Source organism: Homalodisca vitripennis, unplaced genomic scaffold, assembly GCF_021130785.1.
Source record: "Homalodisca vitripennis isolate AUS2020 unplaced genomic scaffold, UT_GWSS_2.1 ScUCBcl_1220;HRSCAF=4570, whole genome shotgun sequence".
NCBI lineage: Eukaryota > Metazoa > Arthropoda > Insecta > Hemiptera > Cicadellidae > Homalodisca > Homalodisca vitripennis.
In genome coordinates, this window is record NW_025777368.1 from 653 (window position 1) to 19,434 (window position 18,782).

An 18,782-nucleotide genomic window follows, 5' to 3' on the forward strand; every position below is an offset into this window, starting at 1 on the left:
AATATTCAAAATACACATTAAATGATATTTTCCTAGAACTTAAATTTATACTACGTACCAAGTAGCACAGAAGGAATGTAAAACAGATATTTATTTTTTTATTTTTGAGGGATTTAGGACTGAATAAATCCGTTTTCGAAAAAATTGTTACATTATAATGGCTTTTCTACATTATGCTCTACTCTAGAGATTGTTGCATGATTTGTACACAGCCTGTATTTACCACCAGGATGTTTCTGCCAGTGTCAGATGGATTTGGAGGTAGTGTTCACGGAGCTGGGACAGTTCGGCAAGTACCAGACCTTGCAGTACGCCCTGCTCACCATACCTCTCTTAGCTTCCGCCTTCGAGGAGATCTCATACATCTTCACGTCCAGCGAGGTCGACTACAGGTTAGAGCACACAAGTCTGTTGTTTTCAATATTATGTGAGTAGTTCGGCAAGTGCCAGACCTTGCAGTACGCGCTGCTCACCATACCTCTCTTAGCTTCCGCCTTCGAGAGATCTCATACATCTTCACGTCCAGTGAGGTCGACTACAGGTTAGAGCACACAAGTCTGTTGTTTCAATATTATGTGAGTAGTTCGGCAAGTGCCAGACCTTGCAGTACGCGCTGCTCACCATACCTCTCTTAGCTTCCGCCTTCGAGAGTTCTCATACATCTTCACGTCCAACGAGGTCGACTACAGGTTAGAGCACACAAGTCTGTTGTTACAATATTATATGAGTAGTTCGGCAAGTACCAGACCTTGCAGTACGCGCCTGCTCACCATATTACCTCTCTTAGCTTCCGCCTTCGAGGAGATCTCATACATCTTCACGTCCAGCGAAGTCGACTACAGGTTAGAGCACACAAGTCTGTTGTTTCAATATTATGTGAGTAGTTCGGCAAGTACCAGACCTTGCAGTACGCGCTGCTCACCATACCTCTCTTAGCTTCCGCCTTCGAGGAGATCTCATACATCTTCACGTCCAGTGAGATCGACTACAGGTTAGAGCACACAAGTCTATTGTTTCAATATTATGTGAGTAGTTCGGCAAGTACCAGACCTTGCAGTACGCGCTGCTCACCATACCTCTCTTAGCTTCCGCCTTCGAGGAGATCTCATACATCTTCACGTCCAACGAAGTCGACTACAGGTTAGAGCACACAAGTCTGTTGTTTACGATATTATATGAGTAGTTCGGCAAGTACCAGACCTTGCAGTACGCGCTGCTCACCATACCTCTCTTAGCTTCCGCCTTCGAGGAGATCTCATACATCTTCACGTCCAACGAAGTCGACTACAGGTTAGAGCACACAAGTCTATTGTTACGATATTATATGAGTAGTTCGGCAAGTACCAGACCTTGCAGTACGCGCTGCTCACCATACCTCTCTTAGCTTCCGCCTTCGAGGAGATCTCATACATCTTCACGTCCAACGAAGTCGACTACAGGTTAGAGCACACAAGTCTGTTGTTACGATATTATATGAGTAGTTCGGCAAGTACCAGACCTTGCAGTACGCGCTGCTCACCATACCTCTCTTAGCTTCCGCCTTCGAGGAGATCTCATACATCTTCACGTCCAACGAAGTCGACTACAGGTTAGAGCACACAAGTCTATTGTTACGATATTATTTGAGTAGTTCGGCAAGTACCAGACCTTGCAGTACGCGCTGCTCACCATACCTCTCTTAGCTTCCGCCTTCCAGGAGATCTCATACATCTTCACGTCCAGCGAAGTCGACTACAGGTTAGAGCACACAAGTCTGTTGTTTCAATATTATATGAGTAGTTAGGCAAGTACCAGACCTTACAGTACGCGCTGCTCACCATACCTCTCTTAGCTTCCGCCTTCCAGGAGATCTCATACATCTTCACGTCCAACGAAGTCGACTACAGGTTAGAGCACACAAGTCTGTTGTTACGATATTATATGAGTAGTTCGGCAAGTACCAGACCTTGCAGTACGCGCTGCTCACCATACCTCTCTTAGCTTCCGCCTTCGAGGAGATCCATCCATCTCCACGTCCAGCGAAGTCGACTACAGGTTAGAGGCCACAAACCTGTTATAGCTCCGATATAAGTATGTTTCGTAGGTAATTTATTATTTTAGAATACATTATTATAATATTCAGCTTCGTTTTAAATCAATAAAATTGAAGTTATTGTAACTACCAACCTGACGTAGTAATTACTTCTAATAATTATCCAGCAAATGGATCTTATTTCTACAGATGAATTGAGAAAACATTCCTGGGCGGAAGCTTGTTATAAATAGGACTTTCCCTACCAAATATATTTTGTACTTTGATACAATACGAAATATTGATATCTAGTAACAAAACTCAGCTATTGTGAAATGGATTGATTCAAAGCTGTTGTGCAAGTTATGAGACAATGAGAATACTCTTAATGTAGATTGCACTATATGTTGTAGTCTAAGTGTTTCTGATGTCGATACGATGTAGTAAGTTCATTTTGAAACTTTTTTCGTCGCCGACTTTTTGATCTCTTCGGACGACCATGACACCTGATTTCAGGAGTCAAGTCTGTGATAAAGTCAGATTACAGACACTTCGCTAAGGGTTAGGTGAACTGGAGCATTCACATAGCCATAAACTTATCCTTCTGTAGACACATAGCCTAATTTATCAGATTATCTTGTATGTTTGTAAAAGGGTTGCTATTTATATTATTAGCCTATAAGTTCACTTTGAAGTTTTTCGTCGCCGACTCTATTTCTAGCCTCGGTAACACTGGAAGTTGTTAGGCACCAGCTGAAAGTTTCCAGAAGCACATTAGAGTAAATGGTTGCTATCTCTTCGGCATTACCAGTCCTGTGGCGAATGTGCCATTGGAGTAAAGTAGGACGGTCAGTTTGGAATAGTTTGCAGAAGTACTTGAGAAACTTTCAGAAAACTCAAATAAAAGACGTATCTCTTCAACATAATAATGCGAGCTTACACAGACCGACTGAAACACAGAGACGGAGTCTTTGACAGTGCAAAACATTGAATTGATCCGCCCTACATCAAAAATACAGCCCTAACTTGGCAGCCAATGACTTTTTTGTTCCCGAATATCAAGAAAAAATTAAGTGGGCAACGGTTTCCTACACCTAAACAAGCGGAAAACCTTCGCAGAGCATGCAAAGGTGCAAGAAACTCAGATAGGAGTCTTTGATAACACGAGTATTCAATCAATAGTGTGTAAGCTTACATTCAGGGATACTGAGAAACCTGTAGTTAGATGGGTAAAGAGCATGCAAAGGTGCAAGGAACTGAGATAGGAGTCTTTGATAACACGAGTATTCAATCAATAGTGTGTAAGCTTACATTCAGGGATACTGAGAAACCTGTAGTTAGATGGGTAAAGAGCATGCAAAGGTGCAAGGAACTGAGATAGGAGTCTTTGATAACACGAGTATTCAATCAATAGTGTGTAAGCTTACATTCAGGGATACTGAGAAACCTGTAGTTAGATGGGTAAAGAGCATGCAAAGGTGCAAGGAACTGAGATAGGAGTCTTTGATAACACGAGTATTCAATCAATAGTGTGTAAGCTTACATTCAGGGATACTGAGAAACCTGTAGTTAGATGGGTAAAGAGCATGCAAAGGTGCAGAGGAACTGAGATAGGAGTCTTTGATAACACGAGTATTCAATCAATAGTGTGTAAGCTTACATTCAGGGATACTGAGAAACCTGTAGTTAGATGGGTAAAGAGCATGCAAAGGTGCAAGGAACTGAGATAGGAGTCTTTGATAACACGAGTATTCAATCAATAGTGTGTAAGCTTACATTCAGGGATACTGAGAAACCTGTAGTTAGATGGGTAAAGAGCATGCAAAGGTGCAAGAACTGAGATAGGAGTCTTTGATAACACGAGTATTCAATCAATAGTGTGTAAGCTTACATTCAGGGATACTGAGAAACCTGTTAGTTAGATGGTTGGTAGACCTGATCCTACCCTACAAACACTACTTTACGTTCGCTCCCTGGTTTAATTTAGTTTTTGTGTAATTTTTAAGTCATAACGAGTATTTTTGGACTCCGGAAATTGTTTTATTTATTGACATAGTTATGACCTTACAGTAAACAGGACATTTTAATTTTGTTTCCGTAAGTAATTACTAGCTGTATATCTAACCACCAGACTAACAAGGTTAGACGTGCATACAGCAATACAATCCACGTTTGACGTAACCAGGAGCGACGCGATTAAAGATTGATTATCTTATCACTCTTACTACACGTCCACTTAGTCAAGACGGTAGTGTCACAGCCTCGTAAATAGAGAGATCGCCGGTTCAAGTCTCGGACTAAGCATAACTTTTTTGCACAAGATTTTACTCTTCATATTTATTTCTCATTACTATTTGTATTATTTTTTTATATATAACTGTAATTAATTTTAATTTATTTAACACTTTTACCATATTTAAAAGTTGTTTATACAATTTTATTACAATCGTTCTTGTTATAAATTAAAAATATTTTATTATTGTTAAAAATACTTGTTAGCTTTATATTTTAAACTCTTGTTATTTGTTACAAAAATTTTATATTTATTCGTTATTTGTTTTTAATATTTTACTGATTTTTAACCATATATTTATTTTATTCTATTTTATATATTCATATCCTCAATTTATTATGAACATGTCGTTTACTGTTGAAAAAGACGAAGACTGGTAAGCCGTGCATTCTTTTTTTAACGATGTTAAATATAGGCAGCAACGGATTCTTAAAAATGGTGAAGTGTCTTGGCGCTGTCTAGGTAAAAGCTGTGGCGCGTCCATTAAAACTGATGCGGGTATGACAAAAGTTATTACTTATAACCAAAAACATAGTGGCGAGCATCCTGTCACGATGGCGTACCCTCCTATCACCACTGCTGAAGTCTCAGTCTGCGACCGCCGCGCTACCTGCGGTGCCTTCTACGCCGGTTGCACCACCTGTACTGGATTGCTGTAGAACGCCCGTCTGCTCCACACCCGCCTTAGATCTCTCACTGTCTGACGATCCGCCTGGTACAACAGAACAAAGAGATATATACAACAAAATATCTGAAGATCCGGTAGCGGAGATTTCCCGACTCAGAACAGAGATTGAGCGCCTTGAGACTGAATACCAAAAGCTGCTAAACCACACTATAGAATCGGACACTCGTTTGCTGGAGTTCACGGACCAGATATTTCAAGTGAACGCATCTCGCGTCGACCAGAGCGCCCGCGCTTTCGCGACGGTGGACTGCGGTGTCCAGTGCGAACCGTCCCCCACTGCTGCGGACTTCGGTACGCAGTGCGACCTATCGGAACAGTCTGTCGATGTGCCGGAAACACTGAGATTATTCGCTGCATGAAAACGACCATAGAAGTTCTAGAAGCAGAAAATCAGTGCTTAAAACATCAGCAAACTTCTTGCAAGGTTTCGAATTTTAAAGCTGAACAGAAATGGACCAAAGTTAAAATTAGAAATATAAAAAACAAAAGTAATAAACAAACGTCTCCAATACCTATACATAATAAATTCCAAATCCTATCACATGAAAAACAAATACCACCGAATCACCAATCCAACAAGACATCTCAAAATGTAAAAACAGATCATTTTACATCAGTAATTATCAGAGGTGACAGCCACGCCCGTCACATCGTGGACTGGTGAGTGACTTGACCGCCCCTGGAACCTCAGTTGATGGCGTGTGCCTGCCAGGGCGCAAAGCTGCTCGACATTCTAAACTCGGACCAAACATCCCCTCGACCCGGAACGCGCTGCGAGGTGTTGATCGCTGGCACCAATGACCTGGCAGTGGGCAAGCAGCAAAATATCTACCGTCACTTAGAGACATACATCACGTCCCGATCAAAAGACACCGAGATCGTTCTAACCTCCCTTCCACACCGTCACGATCTGAAACCGAACCACCCTATCCACGATGAACCGTGCTCGTGAATGCCTACATTGAAGAACTGGCAATTCGACACAACGTCCGTGTCATAAACTTCAATGACATCGGCCGTAGGTATTTCACGAGACATTGAACATTGTCAGCATCTTTCAATGCGTGGCAAGAGACTACTGGCGAGGATGATCGTGGGCGGCCTCGTACTCTCGGGTTCTGCCGGTACAAGACTTGAGACGCGCTCACCACCACCACTCCTAGTGACTGCCCCAGCAGTAACCGTCTCACCCCCCCATCTTGCCGACGTCTGCTGCTACCCACGGTGAATTAAGTTTTGCCCCTCGGCGATCATCTGGTCTCCAGCTACTCACGTACGCGGAGGTGGTCAGAGTACCTTCTACACCGGGAGGTCCGGGCCAGCCTGCGCCTCCACAAACTCAACTGCATGATGCAAACATTAAATAGCATTTCACATCAAACTGTTTTTTTTAGGGACTCCACTTGCCAACAACAGACTAAATTGACAGACACCTCTCCATCACAACAAACAACCACCTCAAAATTTCTCAATCAAAACAATTCAGTCCGACTGCTTCACCAAAACGCCCAATCAGCGAGAAACAAACTGGAGGAACTGCAACTCATTTGTGAGGACGAAAAAACAGATATCCTAGTTGTGACCGAAAACGGTTTCAACGACAGGAACATTGCCCTCTGCAAAATTCCAAATTTCACTTTGGCCAACGCATTTGTAGACAACTCTCCAAAGGAGGGGGTGTCGCCATTTTTATGAAGGAAAATTTTTAAGTTCAACCTTTTTCCAGTCAAGGAAACAATTGAAAAAAGATTTTGAAGCAGTTGGAGTCAAAATTTACACCAAAAAGTCAAAATTAATCGTCGTTGGGCGTTTATAGGTCTCCCCAACGGGAACGAAGATGTTTTCATGTCAAAATTTTGAAGCTTTGCTGACGGAATTGACTACCCAGCAACTGAACTTCGTTCTGATGGGTGATTTTAAACATCGATGCGATGAACCAAACTCATCCGTCGACTAAACGCTTTGTCGATATGCTACAATGCTTTGGCTTGGAGTTGCTGGTCAAAACTCCAACGAGAGTGACGCCCGCAACACAATCTGCTATCGACAATGTCATTTCAAATCTCCCAAATGTCGAAGTGTCCGTGATCAACACAGCAATCGCGGATCATTATGGCCAAGAGGGCTATAATTACAGGACAACAAATCGAGAGGGAGCCCAAAATTAATAAAACAATAAGAGACATAAGGCCTAGCAACATTGCTCTCCTAAACGCCTCTCTTTTTAAAGAACAATGGCACTTTCTAAATTCAAGCCAAACAGTAGAACAGCAGTTCCAGGCATTCAATAATTGCCTAAATTTTCATCTAAATCTATGCTGTCCTACAAAAACAATTTAAAATATGCCAAAAAAAGACAAGAAATACTTGGATCACGAAAGGAATATTGGTTTCAAGAGATAAACTAAAATTCCTTTCTGAAATTTATATAGATCAGATTCAAAATGAAAATTTCAAAATTTATTACCGAAACTACAAAAGAATTTACCGAAAAGTGATCCAAGCCGCGAAATCATATGATGTCTCAAAAAAAATTCTTTCTTCTAAAAATGTTTCTAAAACTGTTTGGGACATTATTAACAATAAAAATAAAGCTCACAAACAGATCAAAATTGAAATTGGAGATACCTTGGTGCAGGATGAAGCTGGGATCGCCCATGAGTTTAATAGATTTTTTGCGTCTGTTGCTTGTGGGCGAGGTCCTCGACCGTCAGAGCCCCAGGTTAATCACGCGCGAAGACGTAGTCCAGTAGAATCAATGATACTGGCACCTGTACTTGAGGAAGAATTGGAAAAAATTATTCAGCAGCTCCCCGGCCAAAAAATCAACCGATCTAAATTTATTGTCCATGTGGATCTTGAAAAAAATGTGCCAAGCATATTGTGAGCCCTCTGACTCAATTGGTAAATCTGTCTTTTCAAACAGGAGTTTTCCCCTCCCTCCTGAAAAATGCTAAAGTACACCCCATTTTCAAAAAAGATGACCCATGCTCCCTTAACAATTATCGGCCTGTCTCTATTTTGCCAACTGTGAGCAAGATTTTCGAAAACTATTTTTGACAAGAATGCTTTGTTTTCTTAGCAAACACAACCAGCTCTCTGAAGACCAATTTGGCTTCAGAACGGGAAAATCGACGGTAGACGCTGTGGTGAGTCTGGTCGAAATGGTTTGTAGAGGGTTTAGAATGTCGGAATCCCACCATAAGTGTGTTTCTCGACTTATCCAAAGCATTCGACTGTGTTGACCATAATACACTTCTTGACAAACTTGAATCTCATGGCATTCGAGGTGTGCCCCTGCTGTGGATTAAATCATTTCTAAGCCATAGAACACAGACTGTCCAAATTACAAATCACCTTTCAAGTCCATTGAATTTGAGATATGGAGTTCCCCAAGGCTCCATCCTCAGTCCAATCCTTTTTCTGGTCTATGTCAATGACATCGAGTCATCACTTCTGTACGGAATCTCGTGCAGTATGCTGATGACACGACTCTCTGTTTTAACGATAAATCAAAAGAAGTTTTTGGAACAAAAAGCTTTTGTTGACCTTAACAATTGCGTCCAACACTTTCATAGCCTCAATCTCACAACAAATTCCACAAAATCTAATTTTCTGAATTTCGCCCTGCGACCAATGGACGTTGGGTGTGGGCCTTCCGTCATGCTGGGAGACTCCACATTAGAAGAAGTTTACTCCTCCAAATTCCTTGGTATATACCTTGATCGAGGTTTGACATGGAATGTTCACATTGATTCAGTTTGTTCAAAATTAGCATCTGGCGTTTATGTTTTAAGATCTTTAGCCAAATACTGCCCAAGTCAGGTTCTGATGGCGGCGTATTACGGCCTGATTTACCCACATCTTTCCTACGGAGTGATTTTGTGGGGAGCTTGTTCGAACAATCAAATTTATGAGAGTTTTCAGGCTTTAAAAGAAAGCGATTAGAACAATCGCCAACATTAACTTCAGAGAGTCGTGTAGACCAACTTTCAAAAAATTGCAGCTGTTGACCCTGCCATGTCTCTATATCTTGGAGGCAGTTTTTATTCTGTAAGTCAAAATGTGCCCTGACTAGGGCCGTGACGTGCATGAATATGAAACGAGAGGCAGAGACAACTACCGTACTGGGCGACACAGAACGGTGGTTTATGAACACCTGCCCTCGCAGGCAGGTGTCCGTTTCATCAACAGTTTGCCGGATTCCATGAAAAACGTACAAACGCCCAAGGCGTTAAAAAACTCGTCTGAAGCGCTTTTTAGCGTCTAAAGCATTCTATAGCGTCGACGAGTTTTTGAATTATAGTTGGGAGACCTCCAATCTAGAAGACTGACACTGGCGTTGGCAGTGGAGAGAATTAGCGAGTAAGTGGTATGGATGAATGTAACGATTGTATGTCTGAATGTGGTATTGTGAACGAATGTAAAAATTATAGATTTATTATTCGGTATGACTTTTGCCACATAATTGTAATATTATCAACGGCAATAAAAGACTTGACTTTGACTTTGACTTTGAGATGGGTAAAGAGCATGCAAAGGTGCAAGGAACTGAGATAGGAGTCTTTGATAACACGAGTATTCAATCAATAGTGTGTAAGCTTACATTCAGGGATACTGAGAAACCTGTAGTTAGATGGGTAAAGAGCATGCTTAGTAGCAGCAGAGTACAGGCATCTCTGTGTTGAGTCACAAGAGAGATCAAAACGTAACGAGGATGTCCACGAGGTGGTGTACTATCACCAAGCCTGTAGTTAGATGGGTAAAGAGCATGCTTAGTAGCAGCAGAGTACAGGCATCTCTGTGTTGAGTCACAAGAGAGATCAAAACGTAACGAGGATGTCCACGAGGTGGTGTACTATCACCAAACCTGTAGTTAGATGGGTAAAGAGCATGCTTAGTAGCAGCAGAGTACAGGCATCTCTGTGTTGAGTCACAAGAGAGATCAAAACGTAACGAGGATGTCCACGAGGTGGTGTACTATCACCAAGCCTGTAGTTAGATGGGTAAAGAGCATGCTTAGTAGCAGCAGAGTACAGGCATCTCTGTGTTGAGTCACAAGAGAGATCAAAACGTAACGAGGATGTCCACGAGGTGGTGTACTATCACCAAGCCTGTAGTTAGATGGGTAAAGAGCATGCTTAGTAGCAGCAGAGTACAGGCATCTCTGTGTTGAGTCACAAGAGAGATCAAAACGTAACGAGGATGTCCACGAGGTGGTGTACTATCACCAAGCCTGTAGTTAGATGGGTAAAGAGCATGCTTAGTAGCAGCAGAGTACAGGCATCTCTGTGTTGAGTCACAAGAGAGATCAAAACGTAACGAGGATATCCACGAGGTGGTGTACTATCACCAAGCCTGTAGTTAGATGGGTAAAGAGCATGCTTAGTAGCAGCAGAGTACAGGCATCTCTGTGTTGAGTCACAAGAGAGATCAAAACGTAACGAGGATGTCCACGAGGTGGTGTACTATCACCAAACCTGTAGTTAGATGGGTAAAGAGCATGCTTAGTAGCAGCAGAGTACAGGCATCTCTGTGTTGAGTCACAAGAGAGATCAAAACGTAACGAGGATGTCCACGAGGTGGTGTACTATCACCAAACCTGTAGTTAGATGGGTAAAGAGCATGCTTAGTAGCAGCAGAGTACAGGCATCTCTGTGTTGAGTCACAAGAGAGATCAAAACGTAACGAGGATGTCCACGAGGTGGTGTACTATCACCAAGCCTGTAGTTAGATGGGTAAAGAGCATGCTTAGTAGCAGCAGAGTACAGGCATCTCTGTGTTGAGTCACAAGAGAGATCAAAACGTAACGAGGATGTCCACGAGGTGGTGTACTATCACCAAACCTGTAGTTAGATGGGTAAAGAGCATGCTTAGTAGCAGCAGAGTACAGGCATCTCTGTGTTGAGTCACAAGAGAGATCAAAACGTAACGAGAATATCCACGAGGTGGTGTACTATCACCAAACCTGTAGTTAGATGGGTAAAGAGCATGCTTAGTAGCAGCAGAGTACAGGCATCTCTGTGTTGAGTCACAAGAGAGATCAAAACGTAACGAGGATGTCCACGAGGTGGTGTACTATCACCAAACCTGTAGTTAGATGGGTAAAGAGCATGCTTAGTAGCAGCAGAGTACAGGCATCTCTGTGTTGAGTCACAAGAGAGATCAAAACGTAACGAGGATGTCCACGAGGTGGTGTACTATCACCAAACCTGTAGTTAGATGGGTAAAGAGCATGCTTAGTAGCAGCAGAGTACAGGCATCTCTGTGTTGAGTCACAAGAGAGATCAAAACGTAACGAGGATGTCCACGAGGTGGTGTACTATCACCAAACCTGTAGTTAGATGGGTAAAGAGCATGCTTAGTAGCAGCAGAGTACAGGCATCTCTGTGTTGAGTCACAAGAGAGATCAAAACGTAACGAGGATATCCACGAGGTGGTGTACTATCACCAAACCTGTAGTTAGATGGGTAAAGAGCATGCTTAGTAGCAGCAGAGTACAGGCATCTCTGTGTTGAGTCACAAGAGAGATCAAAACGTAACGAGGATGTCCACGAGGTGGTGTACTATCACCAAACCTGTAGTTAGATGGGTAAAGAGCATGCTTAGTAGCAGCAGAGTACAGGCATCTCTGTGTTGAGTCACAAGAGAGATCAAAACGTAACGAGGATGTCCACGAGGTGGTGTACTATCACCAAACCTGTAGTTAGATGGGTAAAGAGCATGCTTAGTAGCAGCAGAGTACAGGCATCTCTGTGTTGAGTCACAAGAGAGATCAAAACGTAACGAGGATATCCACGAGGTGGTGTACTATCACCAAGCCTGTAGTTAGATGGGTAAAGAGCATGCTTAGTAGCAGCAGAGTACAGGCATCTCTGTGTTGAGTCACAAGAGAGATCAAAACGTAACGAGGATGTCCACGAGGTGGTGTACTATCACCAAGCCTGTAGAACATAGTTTGTGGATGACTTATTCTGACTCTGAATGAACAGAGCGTGTATTCTAAGAACTATGCAACATGTTGTCATACTCATCAGGGGCAAGTATATGGCCACGTGCACAGAAATGAACCGTGGTACACGGTGGAAGACTCTGAAGGGTACAGGGGCAGGTGTCTGGGGAGCCAGACCTAGAGCCAGTTTTAGACTAGACAAACTGGCGACTGTCTTTCGGGCTGAAGTTACAGTCCTTGCGGAATGTGTAAAGAGGCTACAAAGGCAAAACCATTACCATTAACTCGGATAGCATGGCTGCTCTGCAAGCCTTGGCCAACTATGACTATCTGAATGACAGTATGGGAATGCCATAAGGTCGTGAAATTAATGGCGAAAACCAATACATTTATTCTAACATGGGTGCCTGGACATAGGGGAATCACAAGTAATGAAAGGGCAGACAGTTGTGCTAACTTAGGAGCCAACTGTCCTCTTACTTGTCTGACCCAATGCGTGGGTTTCCTATAACTTAGCACGTAGTTCAGTTGCCAAGTGGGTGTTTAACAAAAATCGGAGAAAAACAGAGGGAAACGTACAAGCAAAGCGGATGCTTGACGGACCATTAAAGAACATTGTAGCAGATGCCTTTAGAATGAGTAGGACGGAGATCCGTAAGATGACTGGTTTTATTACGGGTCATTGGATATTCCAAAGCCTCCTGAACAGAATATGTATTCCGGTTCAGGAAACCCTCTGCAGGAAATGTGGGAGGCTAAGAGGAAATTACAGGTGCAAGAACCTAGCTCTCTGTTTTAAAAAATGCACAAGTGTATCATTTTTCATGAAGAATATTTTGAAAAATTCCGATTTTGTCCTTAAATTTTTATATTTTTATCCTTAGGCCAGAAACATAAATAGCAGCCCTCATAGTATCTTTATTCATTACATAGAGAGCATATTATATATAATTAACATTGATTCTTGATTAATATGTAGTATGTAGAATTTAAGAATATATTGATCATCGTGCAGCTTAGGGGTAAGTTTGCCTCTAACCTACCGTTTCCCCCTAAAACACGTTTATTATACTGATCAATTAAAGCGCTATTCGCTCAGAAAGAACTCACAAAAACTCCATAAAAAGGACATTTTCTATCCGTCAATTCAATATACTGCTGTAGTGAAGCTGCGAACAATATAGCGTTACCGAATTAAAAATATGTGAATTATCTCACTATGTTTTAAAATTGTATTTTTAAACGTCCATTACACTTGCATTCCGATTCTCTTCAAATTGGTATACAACTTATTAAATTGTTGTGGAATGAAAGACTCTTAATTATAGACTTTCAAAGACACCAAAACAGTTATTGATAATCATACGCAAGAGAATTCAAGAGATTCAACGTTATTTTGGCATAAATTTAGAAATCTTGGATTAAAGATCGCGATTATAAATATAAAGTGTTTCTTGCCGACAGATGTCTAGTGCCCGAGTGCGAGCAAGCGAACACGACCGAGTTCTCTCCTCCATGGTTGTCTCTGGCGGTGCCGTACAGAGGGGACCCGCTGCAGCCGGCATGGTGTGACCGCTACGGTGTAAACCTGGCCATCAACACCACGGCGCAGCTCTGCTCTTCGGAGATGTTCTTGACCAACGTGACCCAGACCTGCAACCAATGGGTGTTTGAGTCCAAGGAGAAAACTATAGCCACCGAGGTACCGTACTAAACTTGTCAGGTATCAAGGACAATTTTAGTATAACTTTTAATAATTCTGTTGTACCTCAGTATAATAGAAATGTGATTTTGATTTATGCTAATGTCAGAAGTCTACGGAGGAATTGAAACGACTTCCTATTAATACTTGGTCAAATAGAGTGTAAGATAAATTTCATAGTTCTCGGTGAAATTTGGAGTAGCAGTAACGAAGTCGAACCGCAATCACACTTATCGAGCGGGGGGTGTGATATGTTATATTTCAGATGATATTTGTGTAACTGATTTAAAAATAAAGTGTTTGACTTCTGACTCATTACTTCTAAATATTCAACTTAATAACTTGTTTTTGTTAATCTGTTATGTGTTTACAGACTGAATAACGTCTCACGACGAATTATCAAATAATGTGTCTAATGTTTCACACCCAATTGTATTAATAGGAGATTTTAACCCCAATACTCTAGACAATACACGTAGTACTAACAGTTATTTAATTATGTTACATCGTTACGGTGTTTCACAATAATCAAGGGTCGAACAAGAATCACAGCCAATTCACAAACCTGCTTAGACCATATTTTTTAATCGTGACGACCATTTTTAATAGTGATCTTTTCTATGTAAATTTTAATGATCGTTGTATTTTAATCTTACACATAAGAGCTTCACATTGAAGAAACTTATCGCAATATAATACTACGAGCTAATAATACGAGCTAGGTAAACCTTTTATAGATTTTGATAAACTGAGTAGTGTTAATTGGAGTTCTTGTTTTAGTAATGAAAATACTAATGTCTCTTTTTTACCCTTTCATGAATTCTTAGGTGTCAGTGTTAATAGTTGTAATAAAGCTGTATATGTGAGAAAAATTAGATAAAGCTAAAATCTTAGCCATTGGATCTCGTTATTTTAGAAGATTTTGTTTAGTTAAAAAAATTAAATAAATAATACCAAGAACTTATATCACAGTAAAGAAATAATTAAGCGAAAGGTGATAGATAGGTGGAAAATTGTTAATTATTCTTTAACTGCCACAGTTTTGAAAAATATCTGTAGATAAATAGAACTTGAAAGTGGAGAAATTTGATCCGATTCAAGAGCTTTAGCTCACACATTAAACCAATAACCTGGTAAACGTCAAATATGATCAACAAAAAATTTTTAAAATGAAGTAAATTTAGATCAACAGGTTATGTCATTTTTGCATTTCCGAATGATGGAAATGAGGGTTTAGGAGTTATAAGAGAGTTAAAAAATAATAAATCATCATGATGTGGTGGTTTAAAACATTACTAACCTGTTTTGGCTAAGTTAATAAGTATTAGTTTTTCTATGAGAGTATTACCGGAATTATTGAAATCAAGTATTATTATCCCTATGAATAAAAAGACCTCGTCCTCTAAGTTTGATAATATAGGGCCTATTCGCATACTATCAATATCTTCTAAGATTTTGAAAAATTTATGAAAAAGAGGTTAATTAGTTATTATATATTATTTTTTTAAGTAGAAATTAATTTGGTTTTAGATAAGGTCAACGGAAGAGGCTCATGTACGAATTATTCTAGTTTAAACGTAGGTGAGAAGTCGACAGGCCTTTTTATTTTGTCCAGTTTGAGATTTTACTGGCGAAATTGGAAGCGGCGGGGGTGCGAGGTGTGTTCCTCGGTAATGGGTCGCTGGCAGCGAGTTCGAGACGGGCTGAGTGTGAGCGCGCCTCTCCCCATTACAGCGGGGGTGCGAGGTGTGTCCCTGGGTAACGTGTCGCTGGCAGCGAGTTCGAGATGGGCAGAGTGTGAGCGCGCCTCTCCCCATTACAGCGGGGGTGCGAGGTGTGTCCCTGGGTAACGTGTCGCTGGCAGCGAGTTCGAGATGGGCAGAGTGTGAGCGCGCCTCTCCCCATTACAGCGGGGGTGCGAGGTGTGTCCCTGGGTAACGTGTCGCTGGCAGCGAGTTCGAGATGGGCAGAGTGTGAGCGCGCCTCTCCCCATTACAGCGGGGGTGCGAGGTGTGTCCCTGGGTAACGTGTCGCTGGCAGCGAGTTCGAGATGGGCAGAGTGTGAGCGCGCCTCTCCCCATTACAGCGGGGGTGCGAGGTGTGTCCCTGGGTAACGTGTCGCTGGCAGCGAGTTCGAGATGGGCAGAGTGTGAGCGCGCCTCTCCCCATTACAGCGGGGGTGCGAGGTGTGTCCCTGGGTAACGTGTCGCTGGCAGCGAGTTCGAGATGGGCAGAGTGTGAGCGCGCCTCTCCCCATTACAGCGGGGGTGCGAGGTGTGTCCCTGGGTAACGTGTCGCTGGCAGCGAGTTCGAGATGGGCAGAGTGTGAGCGCGCCTCTCCCCATTACAGCGGGGGTGCGAGGTGTGTCCCTGGGTAACGTGTCGCTGGCAGCGAGTTCGAGATGGGCAGAGTGTGAGCGCGCCTCTCCCCATTACAGCGGGGGTGCGAGGTGTGTCCCTGGGTAACGTGTCGCTGGCAGCGAGTTCGAGATGGGCAGAGTGTGAGCGCGCCTCTCCCCATTACAGCGGGGGTGCGAGGTGTGTCCCTGGGTAACGTGTCGCTGGCAGCGAGTTCGAGATGGGCAGAGTGTGAGCGCGCCTCTCCCCATTACAGCGGGGGTGCGAGGTGTGTCCCTGGGTAACGTGTCGTTGGCAGCGAGTTCGAGATGGGCAGAGTGTGAGCGCGCCTCTCCCCATTACAGCGGGGGTGCGAGGTGTGTCCCTGGGTAACGTGTCGCTGGCAGCGAGTTCGAGATGGGCAGAGTGTGAGCGCGCCTCTCCCCGTTACAGCGGGGGTGCCTCGGTGCTCTGTCAACACTGCTAGTCCCTTCCTAATACATATTAATAATTTGTTGGAATTTAAACGTGTGAAGTGTATAATTCCAAATAAATAAAAAACATTTCTCTGTTTGACTTTAGTTCAAGTTGTTCTGTGAGGAGAACATCTGGCGGAGAACGATGGTGGGAACTGTCAACAACCTGGGGCTCATCACGAACTACATCATCGTCTGCTATCTCTCTGACAGGTTAGCGAGGCCTTGCCTAACACCTGTCATAGATTGTAACCCCTAGCTCACATCTAAAAAGATTCGGCTATTTAGTATTGTCAATCCTAATTAATTGCTATGAAATCTATAAGTGAATTAATTGATAGTTTCTAGAATGAAATTCAAGATTAACGTACGGTTTCGAAGGGGGAATGGAAAATGTTTGCAATTATTCAAAATCAAAATAGAACGATTGATAGGGAAGGTCTACAGTAGCTCCGAAGAAAAGGTTTTTATAAGGAGCTATGCCAACTAGTAACGGATTTACAAAGGGATAAGGGCCCCGTACTTTGTCTAAAGGACCGTTCACTCTCGGTGATAACGCAATCAACTCCGTTATACCAGTAACGGGTTTACAAAAGGGTAAAGGGTCATACCGATAGCTCCCACGATACTCTCGTCTGACGGGCGTCCAGCACAAGGTACCTAAACAATCAGACATCAAGCCATGTCTATCCACCAAGTGGAGACGATCACCCGATCTAATGTCTGGGAACAATGTGTAAGTCTGACCAGTTTATGAGTTATTTTGCACCGAGCACGAGAATACCAAAATTAATATTCTAAGTAAAGAAACTGAATCTTACTCTAATAAAACACAATTTTTAATATTATACATCTTGTTTGTACTAAGGTAACTAAATATTTTGATTTAAACACTATCTCAACGAACACTACCATTTTCATGTCTTTGTTTAGCACTAATAAGGATATAGTATGTTGAAAACAATGAACTATTAGCTAATTCTATTAGCTAATTAGGTTTCTTCTAGTTTTATGTCTTATTTTAACATATTTTATTGCAGATTCGGCCGTAAATCAGCACTATTGACCTTGACTTTAGTCCAAGGACTTCTTGTAATTCTGCAATCCTTTTCTCCATCGTATTCTACGTTCATCCTGTTGGAGTATTTGGTCTGCTTCTGCTCAACCTTCAACTCTGCATTCGTCTTGGGTGAGTACAACACAGTTTGTTTCTTTACGTTGCATGAAGTACCCGAAATAACAGCTTTTATAGAACATGTAACTCGTATATTATAGAGAAGACATGCTGGTAGAGTAACTTAGTATTTCGGAGTGGATTCCAATCATTGTCCCAAAATCAAGTTAGAGTTATTTACCTTATTTGTCAAGGTATATTGACCATGACATTGAGATCCAGGACTAAAATGTAAGGCTGAAGGTATCTACCATTTACCCCCTCCCCTTCCCGACAATTTTCTTCCTGTTCTCTTTGACTCAGATGACGCCCCCTATAACACAGAAAATTCTTACATTGATTTTCCCCAAGTCTTCTACCTTCCCTGGTGTGCAGTGACATCGCTTGGGTCCATTGTCACCAGTCTGAGGCTATGCTGTTGTACTAGTTGTCAGATAATTGCTTTTTACGAACATTTTTCCCCGTTGTGTAATTTAGTTTATTGTGTGGAAAGTCCATCGCTGTAAGATTTTGTTTATTTTACGTATTAGTGATTATTAACCGGGTGTTAAGTTTCACCCCTCGAAGTAAAGAGTTACATATTTTTGAACAACTAGCTCTAGCAAATGTCAAACATTATATTAACGTTTGAACTTATCTATTATCAGCAATAAGCAATTGGTTACGACGAGTAATGGTTTAATCGTGTCTGATTTAAGCTATTAGGATCCGCTATCCAAGTTTGTTCACTTCGAATACCAATCAATGTGTATTCCCTACATAAATGCATGGTTTATCACCTTTTGAAAAGGATAAAATACCAATAATTCGTTTTGAGAAAAGTGTAAGTAAGATATGATTTCATAATATTTACCAACTTAAGACACCTTACCGTATGGTTGCAGCTAAAGAGATGGTGGGCAGAGACAAGCGCATGTTTGCCAACTGCCTGTTGAACACCCTGTACTCTCTAGGAGAAGTAGCGGTCGCTATCATCATGTGTTGGGTCCAGGACTATCGAGTGTTATTGTTGCAGCCATAGAGATGGTGGGCGGAGACAAGCGCATGTTTGCCAACTGCCTGTTGAACACCCTGTACTCTCTAGGAGAAGTAGTAGTCGCTATCATCATGTGTTGGGTCCAGGACTATCGAGTGTTATTGTTGCAGCCA

The 18,782-nt window shown here is 42.1% G+C and overlaps 1 protein-coding gene across 1 annotated transcript in view; it reads left to right on the top strand.

Annotated features, from left to right (window-relative positions):
- Positions 1–209: 209 nt before the first annotated feature.
- LOC124371300 (organic cation transporter protein-like) overlaps positions 210–18,782 on the top strand; it is a 60,969-nt gene continuing 42,396 nt past the window's right edge. Inside the window, 4 exon segments of the mRNA XM_046829637.1 lie at positions 210–392; positions 13,409–13,646; positions 16,566–16,672; positions 17,500–17,648. Of these exon segments, the coding sequence (XP_046685593.1) occupies positions 250–392; positions 13,409–13,646; positions 16,566–16,672; positions 17,500–17,648 (637 nt within the window). The 5' untranslated portion in view covers positions 210–249.